This window comes from Lathamus discolor, chromosome 3 (genome assembly GCF_037157495.1).
Source record: "Lathamus discolor isolate bLatDis1 chromosome 3, bLatDis1.hap1, whole genome shotgun sequence".
In the NCBI taxonomy this organism is placed as follows: domain Eukaryota; kingdom Metazoa; phylum Chordata; class Aves; order Psittaciformes; family Psittacidae; genus Lathamus; species Lathamus discolor.
In genome coordinates, this window is record NC_088886.1 from 105974390 (window position 1) to 105987807 (window position 13418).

General features: G+C 41.5%; 1 protein-coding gene across 1 annotated transcript; it reads left to right on the forward strand.

Annotated features, from left to right (window-relative positions):
- The first annotated feature begins 802 nt into the window (after nt 1-802).
- Nucleotides 803-13352, forward strand: VPS26A (VPS26 retromer complex component A). Its single transcript, XM_065670999.1, has 9 exons — nt 803-910; nt 4097-4246; nt 5957-6029; nt 6942-7098; nt 7506-7670; nt 8141-8247; nt 9329-9397; nt 10560-10702; nt 11587-13352. The coding sequence occupies exons 1-9, from the start codon at nt 908-910 to the stop codon at nt 11698-11700; spliced, it is 981 nt and encodes a 326-aa protein (XP_065527071.1). The 5' UTR covers nt 803-907; the 3' UTR covers nt 11701-13352.
- The last annotated feature ends 66 nt before the right edge of the window (nt 13353-13418 follow it).

A 13418-nucleotide genomic window follows, 5' to 3' on the forward strand; every position in this document is an offset into this window, starting at 1 on the left:
AACTTGCTCTTTGCTTTTTGAGGGTAGGGCAGCTGTCCCCAGCAGTGGAGAACAGGTTCTGGGGCTGTGCCTGATCCACGTGGATGTTATTGTGCCCCAGCGGTAATAACTTAAAAACCTTTGTGTGGTGGGAGCCACCCACACTAATCACATGAAATACTTCCAACTGGCTGCCTCGCACGCTGAAAAGCACAAAATCTTGTGAAAGTGTTTTGGGACCACAACGAGGAGTGTCCGAGGGAACTGGGGTTGTTCAGTCTGGAGAAGAGAAAGCTCATGGGGTCCTAATCTCTACAGCTACCTGAAAGGAGGTTGCAGTGAGGTGGGGATGGGTCTCCCTCCCAAGTAACAAGAGATAGGCCAACAGGTAACGACCTCAAGCTGTGCCAGGGTAGGTTTAGACTGGATATTAGGAACAATTTCATCACGGAGGGTGGTCAGCCACTGGAACAGGCTGTCCAGGGCAGTGGTGGAATCACTGTCCCTGGAAGTGTTCAAAAACCATGTGGCCCTCGGTGACATGGTTTAGCGGTGGACTTGGCAGTGCTGAGGTAATGGTTGGACTTGATGATTTCAAAGGTATTTTCCAGCCTGGCTGATTCTGGGGTTCTGATTTCACCCGTTATTTCCTGAGAGATACACCCCCCGGCCGCTAGGCGGCGCCAGCCCGCACGCCGCGCATGCGCCGACACCGCCTGCGCCCCGTCCCGCCTGCGGGCCGGCCCTTCGGCGGGCTTGGAGCGAGAGGCGGTGGTGGCGGCAATGGTGGAGGGAGGCGGTCACGTGCGGCGGGGGGGGGGGGGGCGTGGCGTGGCCGGGCTGTAAGGTCACATGACAGGGGCGCGGGCCGGGCGGCTGGTGCTGGCGGCGCGCGGGGCGGGTAGCGAGCCGCGGCGGGGAGCGCACCATGGTGAGTGCGGGAGGGGCGGCCGCCGCCGCCGCGGCGTTACGTGGGAGGCTGCTCCGCAGCCGCCGCGCTCGCGACCGCCGCCTCAGGCGATGGCGGTGTTTGGCCGGGCGGTGCCTCCTCCTTTCTCCCTCCATCCCTTCCTTCCTCCCGCCCTCCCTCCCTCCCTCCCCACCTGTGGCTCCGGGTTGTGCGTGAGGAGAGTCGGCCCGCCGGGCGCGCAGTTTGCACTCCGGTGCCGCCGGTCCTCTCTCCCTCACCTCCGGTGGGGCTGCGGAGCGCCCGGTGACACCCTTCCCCCCGCCGCCGGTCTAGCCGCCCCCTCCCCGGCCTGCGTCATGCGGCCGCCCCGCTCCCCGCTGCCCGCCTCGCCCCGAGCTGTGCCCGGGCCCGGGTGCGGCCGCCCCGTGGAGGTGGCGGCGGCCTCCCGGCGTGAGCCGCCGCTGTGCGGGGCGGGCTCGGGGGAGAGCTGACAAGACGGCAAGCGAAAAAGAAAGGTTTGGGTGTTTTTAATATAACTTATGGATTAAGGCTTGGGATGTTTCCTAGCTTTTCCATCCGCACATGTCTTCACCAGGACGGCGATTAGCCATGGAACTCGGCTTCCATTTTTCCCACACAGCTGCTGTCGGGGAGGCTTTGGAGAGAGTGCATGTGATAGTCCTGAAAACATCAGTAAATCTTTTAGTTGTCCCTTAAGGCAGCAATTAAAATGACAGTAGTTGGTAGTTATCCTTCAGGGCTGGTGAAATAGAGGCCACTTTGTGCTTAGCAGGCCTGGCCTAGGCAAAGTGCTTGGTGTGCTGTGATGTATAGGTTGAAAAAAAACCACATTATTTTAAAGAATAAGCTAGATTTGGTTCTGAAGTGTGTGGATTTTTTAACATGTTGGACATGCAGAAACATTTTAGGGCTGTATGTGAACCTCAGGCTGGGATTTCTGCACCGTTGATCAGCTGCTGGGAGTCCTTCAAGTCCTTTAGTACAGCCGTAACACTTAAGGACTGAATGCAGATTGATTTTTGACCCTGATGAAGCAAAATTTTCAGCGTCTTTTGCATGAAATCAAGAACATAGCTTAGCACTTGGCCAGCTTGTGAAAACCTTAGTTCTCCTCATTTTCTTAAGCTGTAACATAATAAGCCATATGATGGCTTCTTAAAATATTCTTGTTTTGCATAGTTTCCTTGCAGCAGTATCTTCGATAGCAACTGGAGGAGATAACAGCTGTTGACTTCTTTATTCCATATGTTGTTGCCCTCTCTAGATGAGATCATGGCTGATCTCGAAGGAGTACAGTTGAAATATTCATGCACAGTGTCTCGAGAAGTCCTGTGTTACCAGTGTTAGCTCTGGCTGACTTTTAAATGATGGTACAGGTTCATAATTTGTAAGGTACTGTGAGAGTATCTTGTATGATGTTTATGTAAACGTAATTTTCTTCCATGTTTAGTTGGGGGGGAGGTATAAGGCTAATCTGGAAAAAATGAGTACATTTTGTAAGGAAACGATAAGGGCATGTTTGACAGGAACTTGTAACAGTTCTTACTGAAACTTTCTTCTTTCTCCCTTCTGCAGGAGCCAAAAATCAAGAATGGTTCTAGTGTGCAGTGATTTAAAAAAAATAAAAAATTCTTGTTTCAGCAGTTAATGCAAATATTTGCTTGGCAGGGACTTGGAAGACAGTTTGGTGTTATATTTGACCACCTTGTTGGTCATCTGCTTCTTTCCTTGGAGAATGTGAAGTAGCTATAACTGGGTTTCAGTTGTAGTTCTAGACGTCTTTGTGGATTGAACTAGGGCTGCTTGCTATCTGAACAAATAGAAAGTCAGTTTAATCTTGTGTGAATCGGTGTTTTATAGCTCAAGCTTGCACCACGTCTTTGCTTGTCTTGTAGGGGTAAGCAAAAAGTCACTCAGTCTTAACACTGCTAAGGAGTATTATTCAGATCAAACTGTTCTAGACTTTTTGCTATTAATGCTGCATTTCAAACTTCAGTTTCAACACAATGTGTTGAAATGTGTTTTTACTCAGGTTTTGATATTGATGAAATGAGAATGACTGTTTCATATACACCGAATTCATATAGTTGAAGCGGATGCTGTTGTTGAGAACATAGTGTACGTTCTCCAGCCCCCGTCAAAATTGTACTGAATTAGTGTTGTCTGCTACAGTACATCAAAGCAGATTAGTGTTTAATTCTTAGGAGAAAATGTTGACTTTTGTCCTTATCTTGTTGAGTTTCCCATAGAGCCACTAACATGTTTTGCAGCTTCTTGTAAGAAATGTTTGTGCAAGGTCAAAGGATGATCTCTCCTAGTTTCTTATGTTTGGTGCTGGTCGAAAGTTCGTGCCTAGGGAATGCTGTTGTAAGGTGAGGACAAACACTTGATGCTCATAATGGATTGGTGCCTGGAGCAGTATTACAGGCAAACTTGTAACATCCACTCTATCTGGCAGAGTAACTAAGGTAGACTGCATGAAGAACAGCTGCCTCTTGAACCTGTTAGTGCTCACCTTATTGGTTAAGAGGCGTAGCAAGAAACGTCAAATAAAAATCTGTATTTCCCTTCACTAACCAGGGGGATGCTTTAGGTCTTGTATTATATCCCCTGTTGTTTTTTTCACCCTGCTTTGCTCTGTTATTGCCTTGCTTCTGATCATACTTGTTACTGCTATTTCTGCAGTAAGTTATAGTGGGTATAAAGCAGTTTTTGTTTAATATCTCAAATCTTAAACCAGATGGAATATATTTGCTAAAAGTTTGTTGTTTGTGGTTTGTTTGGTTTGTTGGTTTTTTTTAACTGTGGTTTAAAAATTAATTTTTTTAAGTGAAACCAGTGATTGTAAACTTTGCAGTGTCAGAAACTGAAGCTGAGTGTACAACAGTAATGTTTTAAATATTTGTTAGTATTTTACTGTAGGAGTAATAATGGTGATTACACTGTGTACTTTTTTTTATAAGCGCTATATTTTGTAAGAGCTGTTACTGACCTCAGTTATTTGTGAGGTGAACAACTGTCTTTTTGTCATTGCTGTTTCTTTGGTCTTTAACACATAATGGCTTTGTAGCTTCATGGGAGCACAAATGTTTTTTCCCAATGTATAATGTACAGCTGCAAGTAAGTACCACATTTTAAATGGCGTGTCCACTGTGTAGTGATTTTTCTAATTCTTTGTTATTCCAGAGTTTTCTTGGAGGCTTCTTCAGTTCGGTTGGTGAGATTGATGTTATTCTCAATGATGCTGAAACACGAAAAACAGCAGAAATCAAAACAGAAGATGGTAAAGTAGAAAAGCATTTTCTCTTCTATGATGGAGAATCTGTTACGGGAAAGGTAAATATTTTTTAAAGTGAATATTAATACTGTACTGGCTCTGGCGTATGAATGCATATAAGAAGGTAAATGAAAAACTGATATAAGCAAGAGCTGCCATTTCAGCTTGTGTTGTCATTCAGACAGGAAACACTGTTTTCCTATATGTGGGTTTGTTTTTGTTTTTTACCTGTAGTCATTCAGGCAACTGGTAAAATGGAACGTTTCACTAGTTTTTTGTTTCAGGTCAACTTGCATTTCTGAATAAGCTTTTTGTGCAACCATGTGCAATCCTGTCATTGCTTCTGACAGAAAAACTATTCCAGACTGAATCCTCCTGCTTCTGCTTCCCCTTGAACTCCAAAATCCACAACCCAGCCATGTAACAGTAGTTTCTGGCTGGCAAAGCCAACTTGCTTTGCACACCCTGAAGCTAAACCTTGTGTTTCATGCCCTGGAGTGGTTTATGGAATTGCATAAGACCAGTAATACATGAAGTTGAGCTGGCTGCTCCATCAACAAGACTTTTTCTTGTTGGGGGTGTGTGTGTGTGAAGAGGGACAATGACTCCTTGCCATCACTCTGGTTTTACTGGAGCCATTCTTGCTTTCTGAATGATTGTGTTACGACTTACTTTTCCTCAAAAAAACTTGTTATTGGGTACTGAGATTGACTTCCAAATAACTACTTTGATCTTGACTAACCTGTTGTCACTGAGCATCTTTTTGGTCTTAAGATATCTTTCCGTGCTAAGATCTTGGTTTTCTAGAAAGATCCTTTCAGAGATGTGAAACTCTAAAAAGATGGGCTTCAAAACTCAGGAAATTGAGAAAACTAGCTTTTTTCTGTTCGTTGGCCTGAGCACTTCTCACTTTCATGGCCAATGCCTGAGAGATGCCTGATGACGAAAGGTGTTAGCCTTCTGGCTGACAGAAGCACAGTGGAATGAGGAGGTCTGGAAGACTAGTAATTTATTGGACAACTTCTTTTTACCTCTTTCCTCCTTTTTACTACAAAGATAAGTTATTCAAGTAGTTTACTTCCTACTCTGATATCAACAATATACTGGGTTTTAAGGTACAGGAATTTCTCTAGTCATCACTACCTTGTAAGAGAACACTATGTATGCTTAATATTTATGTTTCCATAGAAAGTAAGAATATGGAATTTTTTCTTGTGAGGTTAGGTGTGGTTTTGAGAATCAAATTCACAAGTGAAGGTCTTGATAGTAGGTTTCATTATCTGTTATTTTTCATTGACTTCTCTAACACCACTATGTGGCTGGCTGCTGAGGAAGGGACTTAGGTTCACTTGACTTGAAAGGAGTGCATCTTACGGCAGTTCTTTTTTGGACTTCCCAATATGACTGTCAGAAGATGGCTTTAGGTTTTCTGCCTTCAAAGATTCCAAGAAGGTCACAACTGGCTTATGAGAATTCTGCTTAAGGTCTAGCTGGGATTATTAATTTTGGGACTCGGGGATTTCAAGCTTCATTATAAACTCAGGTTCGTGGATGATTAGATTTTTCTTAACTGCTTTAATGGTGCCTTCATAATGCTTAATTTCATAACTAGCTGTTTGATTTGGATGCCTTCAAGCTCAGGTAGTGCAATTGAGAAGAGGTCTTTCATAGGAATGTAGTAATGTTTGTCTTCTTACTGGGATCATGTATTAAAGTGTTAGAAAAAAATGTAACTGGTGGTTTGTTTTAATTGTTTTTTCCCTTGCTAGGTGAACATTTCCCTTAAGCATGGAAAGAGACTAGAGCACCAAGGAATTAGAATTGAATTTGTAGGACAAATTGGTGAGTTTAAGCTATAAAAGGGATAGTAGGTGTGTGTGGTTTATGGAACTTTGCACTGTCAGCAGTTTGGCTCTAACATTGCAACTTTGTCAGATTACTTGATAAAGTGCCAAAGGAAGATTATATATTCCTTATTTTAATACAAATGATGTACTGATTTGTGTTACTCAGAGTCATTGGGAGGGAAGATATGTACATGTGAGAGAGAACTGGGATAGTGAGCATTTTGTCTGTCAGACTGGTTAAAAGTTTGATTAAGAACCACTTGAGACTAATGTCATTTTTTTTTTAACTATCTTGTTGAGAGTTGTATGACATAGATCTAGGATGAATTATAATGACACAGGTCTGGAGACAGGAGGTTCTGTTGCTGTGAAACTGCCGTGTCTATGCCTACATATTAAGAACTTGTTTCCAAGTGGCCGTCTTAGACCAGTGGTCATAATAAGCCATTTGATTGTAGCCTAGTAGTAATAGTAAATCATTTGATAGGTGGTGTTAATCTGTGGGAGACCAGCTGAGATTGCTGGCCTGTCCTGTATGAGCCAGTCTTGATCTCGCTTAGGTTTTGTGCCTTCAGCAATAAATGCTGAAGCCAAAATCAGGCAACGCTAATTACAGAGAATTACAGGAGGTACTTATTAAAGCTAGCTAAACTGTCATTTAAAAAAATGCCATGCTAATGAAGCTTAAAGTATGTGTTCTGTTTGTTGCAGTTAGTTCTTTAGCCATGCTTACTGTAGGCTGCTGAAACTGAAGATAACTTAGAAAAATTGGATACAACATTTGGTCACATACATGTAACTTAATTGATTGTCTCCTCTCCTACCCGCTCCTGACAAAATAGAGACAATTTTGTCTGCTAAAAATAAACACTGTAACATATTTTCCTTTTAACTTCCTTAACTGCAGAACTCTTCAATGACAAAAGCAATACCCACGAATTTGTAAACTTAGTGAAAGAACTGGCCTTACCTGGAGAGCTGACCCAAAGCAGAAGCTATGACTTTGAATTCATGCAGGTTGAAAAGCCATATGAATCCTACATTGGTGCCAATGTCAGACTGAGGTTTGTGACTGTTAAGCCTTCTCTCCTCTCCTCCCCTGCAGAAAATCTGTAATTTAGCAATTATGGTGCCCTCTCCCCCTCTTCCTCCTTTTGGGTTTCAAATCAGACCTGTAACAGCCAGTAACTAGTGTGCCTTGATTGGAGTTAAGGTTGTTATAATGTAGCCATTTCTACTTTTTTGGAATTGCTCAGTGTTGTTTGTATAGATAAAATCTTTCAGTTCAACCAAGTGAAGATAGTCCCCATGTTTCTACTTAGAAGTGTTTTGTCTTGTATTTTGGTGTCTTACTCTTCTCTGCTTAGTCTTAAGAGTGTACTCCTGTTTTTCAAAGATGACCTGTACTTCAGAGGGCTTTTGCTTATGCAATTCTGAATAATTACGGCTAACTTGGTGGCTTTCTTCCTAGGTATTTTCTGAAAGTGACAATAGTGAGACGGCTGTCAGACTTGGTGAAAGAATATGATCTGATTGTTCACCAGCTTGCTACATACCCAGATGTGAACAACTCCATTAAAATGGAAGTAGGCATTGAAGACTGTCTTCATATAGAATTTGAATACAATAAGTCAAAGTAAGTGTCACTTAGAACAAAAGAGATTGAAATAAATATCTTGGGGATTAAAGTGTGGAGTACATAATAATTGATGAACAATTGTGGCATCTGGAGACTTAAAATGTAAAGCAACATTTTCAAGTATTGTGTTGAGCTGTTTGGTTACTGGGTACTAATTACACAGTGATCTTTGAGAAATACTTGTCTGTTCTGCCTCCAGTGCTAACAGGAAGGTCACTAGCAAATATTTAAGACTTGATTTCTGCATTTATACTTTTTCAGTATAATTGCAGTACTTCCTTTACTAATATGGCAATAATGGAAAGGTGCTAATTGCACTGGTCTGGCTGAGATGCTTTGCTTGGTGGGGAAGTAAGCTCTAAGTAGTTAACAAGCAGATAAGGCAACTGCCTGTATAACTTCTATTCAGGAAGGTGTAAAAAATCTGTTTATTCTTTAATTAAAACCCCAATTCCATTCTTTTAAAGGTATCATTTAAAGGATGTGATTGTTGGAAAAATTTATTTCCTCTTAGTGAGAATAAAAATTCAGCACATGGAGCTGCAGCTGATCAAAAAGGAGATTACTGGAATTGGTAAGAGAAACAAAGTCTAAAAGAAATGGCAACTTGTATGTCTGTTGAGCCTTATGCAGGCCTGGAGAAAATAGTTGCAGCTTTGGCTAAACTAATGCTCCATGTGCTTCTTTCTCACTGCTGTTTGGCTGCCATTTTCATTTTGTGCTTTGGTAATCGTACGTAGTAGTCAACTTAGTCTGTAGCATTGTCCTGGAATTGTGACTGTTGGGCTAGCTTCACAAATATGAACAGTTGTAAGTGGAACTTGAGCATAAATATGCAGCATCTTTATCAGTCCTGACAGATAATTAACAAGGGAGAAGGTATTAAATGAATCTTGAAAACTCATTGCCTCTGCAGAGATTAACTTGTAAAGCAGGCTTGATAAAGATTAGCGTGAATCTCTCATGGTTTAGGAAAGTGCCATTTTCAGTTGGTCTAAGACTGATATGATGGAAGTATCAAGAGGCTTTGAAGCAGCAACAGCTTGAATATTGCAGATCAGGCTTGTACACCCTGGAACTAGGAAGGCAGCAAGAGGCTATGGCTCATGACTTCATTCCTCAGTGGCTGGGGCCCCAGTGAGCTGTTTGTGTGGAGAATAGGAAAGCTTCCATAGCAATAGAGGAATGGCAGAAAGCTCTACTATGTTGTTGGCTTTTGTGGCTAAATTAGGTGCTCTGGTTTCTTCATCCTAGTCTCTGGAGAAAGATGGCTCTTGTGCTAGTTGATAACCCTTCAGATTCCTAGTCTGATCATGGCTTAGCAGTATCAGTCGCTAGCACTGGTCACCAAACAGAGTGGTTTCACATTCTTATCCCACGTGTTTGTCCCTTATTTAATGCCTGCATACGCAGAGTTCTTTTGAAGTGCTAAATACAGCCTCTTTTTAGTGTGGGGAGGAGAGAGTAAGAAATAGATGCTTTGCCTGGGAGAGGCTTTTGCTTTTTTTAGCTATGTGTAACTTGTATGCAAGACCAAGTCAAAAAATGTCATGTTGTTTAAACTAAATGCTGCAGAGTAGAAATTGCTGTGATAAAGCTTTGTAAATGTTTAAAACTGAAGCATGTGTTCTCACAGTGAAAACTTGTTTCACCAGGACCCAGTACCACAACAGAGACTGAAACCATTGCAAAGTATGAAATAATGGATGGTGCACCTGTTAAAGGTAAGTAACTGTGCTGTTTTTGAAGTGAGCATTTTGAGTTAAAACTGTATTTAAAAACATCTGGAGGGGAAGAGATTACTTGCATAGATTTTTCTTGGAGAAACCACACTTCTTAGGTTGCTGAAATGATAGTGGATTTTCCTTTTCAAAGCAGACATTTTTTACTAACTTAGAGTATTTCAGTTGGGATCCTAGTAATTCTTACCCTTACTTACCACTGGAAATTCTAGGACTAATTTTTTTTATCACTTTGGTTCAAACCTGATTCCATGGTGTAAAGTTCAGGATACAGATCCTGTTGTCTTGCCTGGCTACCGTGCTTCTGCTGAGGAAGTGTTACCACTTTGGATTTCACTCTTGCCTCTGTGCTGTGTTACATTTGTGATGTTCTTTCACAGAATCACAGAATCCCAAGGGTTGGAAGGGACCTCAAAAGATCATCTAGTCCAACCCCCCTGCAAGAGCAGGGTAACCTACAGTACATCACACAGGAACTTGTCCAGGCGGGCCTTGAATATCTCCAGTGTAGGAGACTCCACAACCCCCCTGGGCAACCTGTTCCAGTGCTCTGTCACTCTTACAGTAAAGAAGTTCTTCCTGATGTTAACGTGGAACTTCCTATGCTCTAGTTTACACCCATTGCCCCTTGTCCTATCACTGGATATCACTGAAAAAAGCCTAGCTCCATCATCCTGACACCTACCCTTTACATATTTGTAAACATTGATGAGGTCACCCCTCAGTCTCCTCTTCTCCAAGCTAAAGAGACCCAGCTCCCTCAGCCTCTCCTCATAAGGGAGATGTTCCACTCCCTTAATCATCTTTGTGGCTCTGCGCTGGACTCCTTCAAGCAATTCCCTGTCCTTCTTGAACAGAGGGGCCCAGAACTGGACGCAATATTCTAGATGCGGCCTCACCAAGGCTGAGTAGAGGGGGAGGAGAACCTCTCTTGACCTACTAACCACTCCCTTTCTAATGCACCCTAAGATGCCATTTGCCTTCTTGGCCGCAAGAGCACTTCGTTTTTATATTCTTTAGTCAAGGAAAGGGGCACAGACAATGCTAGGGAAACTGCCTTTATTTTGCATGTCTTCTGAAACTGTATGGGTGACGTCCAGTTTTAAGGAGCTAATTGAAGCTTTTTTTTTTTTTTTCTTTTAAGGTGAATCGATTCCCATAAGGCTGTTCTTAGCAGGCTATGACCCAACTCCAACAATGAGGGATGTGAACAAAAAATTTTCAGTGAGGTACTTCTTAAATCTAGTGCTTGTGGATGAAGAAGACAGACGGTACTTTAAACAGCAGGTATGGTCTGAGGAATTTTGTTGCAGAATTATCTGTTGTTGTACATGCTGCTTTGAATGTTCAGCATGTCAAAAGCCACCTGTGCTTCGTGTATGGCATAACCATTTCTGCTGGTGAGTGTACTGGAAGCTGTACAGAAAATGTTAGCTTGCAAAACGTAGTCAAGGGGAATGATTGATACTTATCTAGCAAGTATAACATGTTCATGCCACAGAACAACCTTGCATTCTGAATATTCAGGGAAAACACTTTGTGGGTAAAATAAGCTCGAGTTGCATTTGTTTGCTTGCTTGCTTAAACTACTGCAGGTAGATTTCTCTTCCCAGCATTATCCCAGGTTCAAAATTGCAAAATTATAATAAGGGATAAGACATCTGACTGTAAATGTAACAGAAGTTGAGGTCATGAAAGGAGTACCACTGGAATGAAGCTATGTGGATTAGGTCAGAATTTTCCTATTACAGAGTAGTTAAGGCAGTGTAATTAAACATGTTGAACAGAATGTAACTGTGCCAAGCATACAATGGCCATGATGGGCTTTACATTTTGAGAAAAAGAGGAAGAAAAACTACAGTCCTTTCAAAGTTGAGAGCAGGGTTGTTAAGGAAGAAAGAAGTGACTATTCAAGATTAATAAAGATAAGTGTTCAGACAGTAACAAAATATGTAAATTTACTTGTGTCATCTTTCTGTTACTTTCCATATGTACTTCACTGTTCTGTAACTAATTGGGATGCAGTTTTTGTGGTCTGTGGTGTTTTGGGTTTTGTGTTTTGTTTTATTTATTTCCCCAAAAAAGTCTTTGTCTATCAGGAGCTTGAAATATTTGATGCTGCTGACTTAATGGTTATTGGTGGTTTCAAAAGCATTTGCTTCCTCAAATAGGAAATAAATTTATGGAGAAAAGCTCCTGAGAAGCTGAGGAAACAACGAACAAACTTTCACCAGCGATTTGAATCTCCAGAATCACAAACATCTGCTGAGCAACCTGAAATGTGAACTTGTATAAGGTGAAAAACTTTGTGATGCATCAGCAGGTTAAAGGTGGCAGCAGCCTGTGGGAAAAGAAGGCCAGAATTCCCATACAACTCTCTTCCTTCATCTTGCAGTGCTGCATTTACCATACTACTAAAGCGTTCTTCAGTTAAACATTCAAGTATGTATATAAATTTAAAATAAAGTGCTTTCTCAAACACTGGAACTTTCTTAAGCTATATTTTATACTGCACATTTACTTTTATTTGATAATGTTATATGCACTTGGATATACATAATCTTAAATCTGATTATCTCCATGCATGGTAGGCTGGTATATTTGATTTTTGCTGATCACCTATACAGTGTAGACTAAAGCATTTCCCTTTTGTCATGTTGTTTATTGCATGTTTCTTTCCAATGTTGCTTATGTCTATTTGTTTTGGTTTGAAACTACAGTAAGATGCAATTGACTAAATCACACTAAAAATGGAGGTTTACAGTGAGATTGATTTCTAAGACACTTACCTGTCTTAAGACTTCTTATTACCATGTTAGACAGGGTTTAACTGAAACTGCATGTATATGCACTGTAACTGTGGAGTCTTTGGACACCTTAGCAAGGTTTCTGAGAAGCTTTGAAAATGTCAGTAACGAAGAATGTTAGGAAGCATCTTTGCTCTCTTTCCCCCAATTCTCTCTCTGCCATACTTCTCTAAGCCTTTCATGTGGTTCACTCCTGACTTTTGGGTGCTTGTTGCCTGGTAACCAGCCATTGTAGAGATCTTGTTGTGATTTCACCTTCAAGTGGTGAGCGGGTGAAGTATTTGAAGGTAGTTATCTCTTATTGATGAAATAAATGCTGGTAACAGATTATTTTGCAAAAACGTGAAACTGTGATTCCTCTTGGCTTCATGCTTCCACTGTTTTCAGAGTCTGTCTCCTCACTGTCCTGACAGGAGAGACGAACTGTTCTCAAAGGACATCCTCTTCCTAGTCCATCTGGACCTGTTATAAGGGCACACAAGCTCCTTTGTAGTCTTCAGGAAAGGTATTTTGAAGCCAGGCAAGCCTTAAAACTGTTAGAAGCTTGTCTGGCACAGCAGATTGTTTCTCTTAATCATCTCATATGCATTTAGTGTTTGAAGAAATAGCTTAAAAATAGCTTTCATCTGTTCATAACTGAGCATGCAGTCTGTTATCAGACACATGACTTGGGCATGAAACAAAGCCTGCTGTGTGGAAGCCTACTTGTGCTTGTAGTTCACTTGGTCTATAAACCAAGGCTTCTCAACTCTGGTGCAAGTGTCATTGGTAACCTTACTTTATGAGTAAGTAAATAATCGAATTACATTTCTGTAAGAACTGTTTTATTACTATGGCACTTTGATAAAGCAGACAACAATGCTGTACTTTATGCTGGTATACTTCTAATGCAGATATCTTTGAGAGCAAATTCAACTCCCTCATGTAAGTGCCTGTTCAGAAAGTTTAAGAATAAAGTAAAAAGCCAAATATTTTCATGGTCACTTGCATGTTGTAATCTGGAAACGATTCCAAGAGATTTTGCAAACTTGATTGTATTTAACCAGCCTCAGATTGTGCAACCATGTATAACAACCGGGAAACATACTGAGCTGCTATTTGAATTATTAAAACAGCTGTATTCTCACTAACATCTGGGTCGTCTTTGTTGATTGGCTCTGCCCTTTGCAGCCGCAGCACGTGTTACTTGAGCATCC

Coding starts and splice junctions, on each gene's coding strand:
- VPS26A (XM_065670999.1), top strand. Junction 7,099..7,505: donor GGTGCCAATGTCAGACTGAG/GTTTGTGACTGT, acceptor CTTTCTTCCTAG/GTATTTTCTGAAAGTGACAA. Junction 10,703..11,586: donor GACGGTACTTTAAACAGCAG/GTATGGTCTGAG, acceptor TTCCTCAAATAG/GAAATAAATTTATGGAGAAA.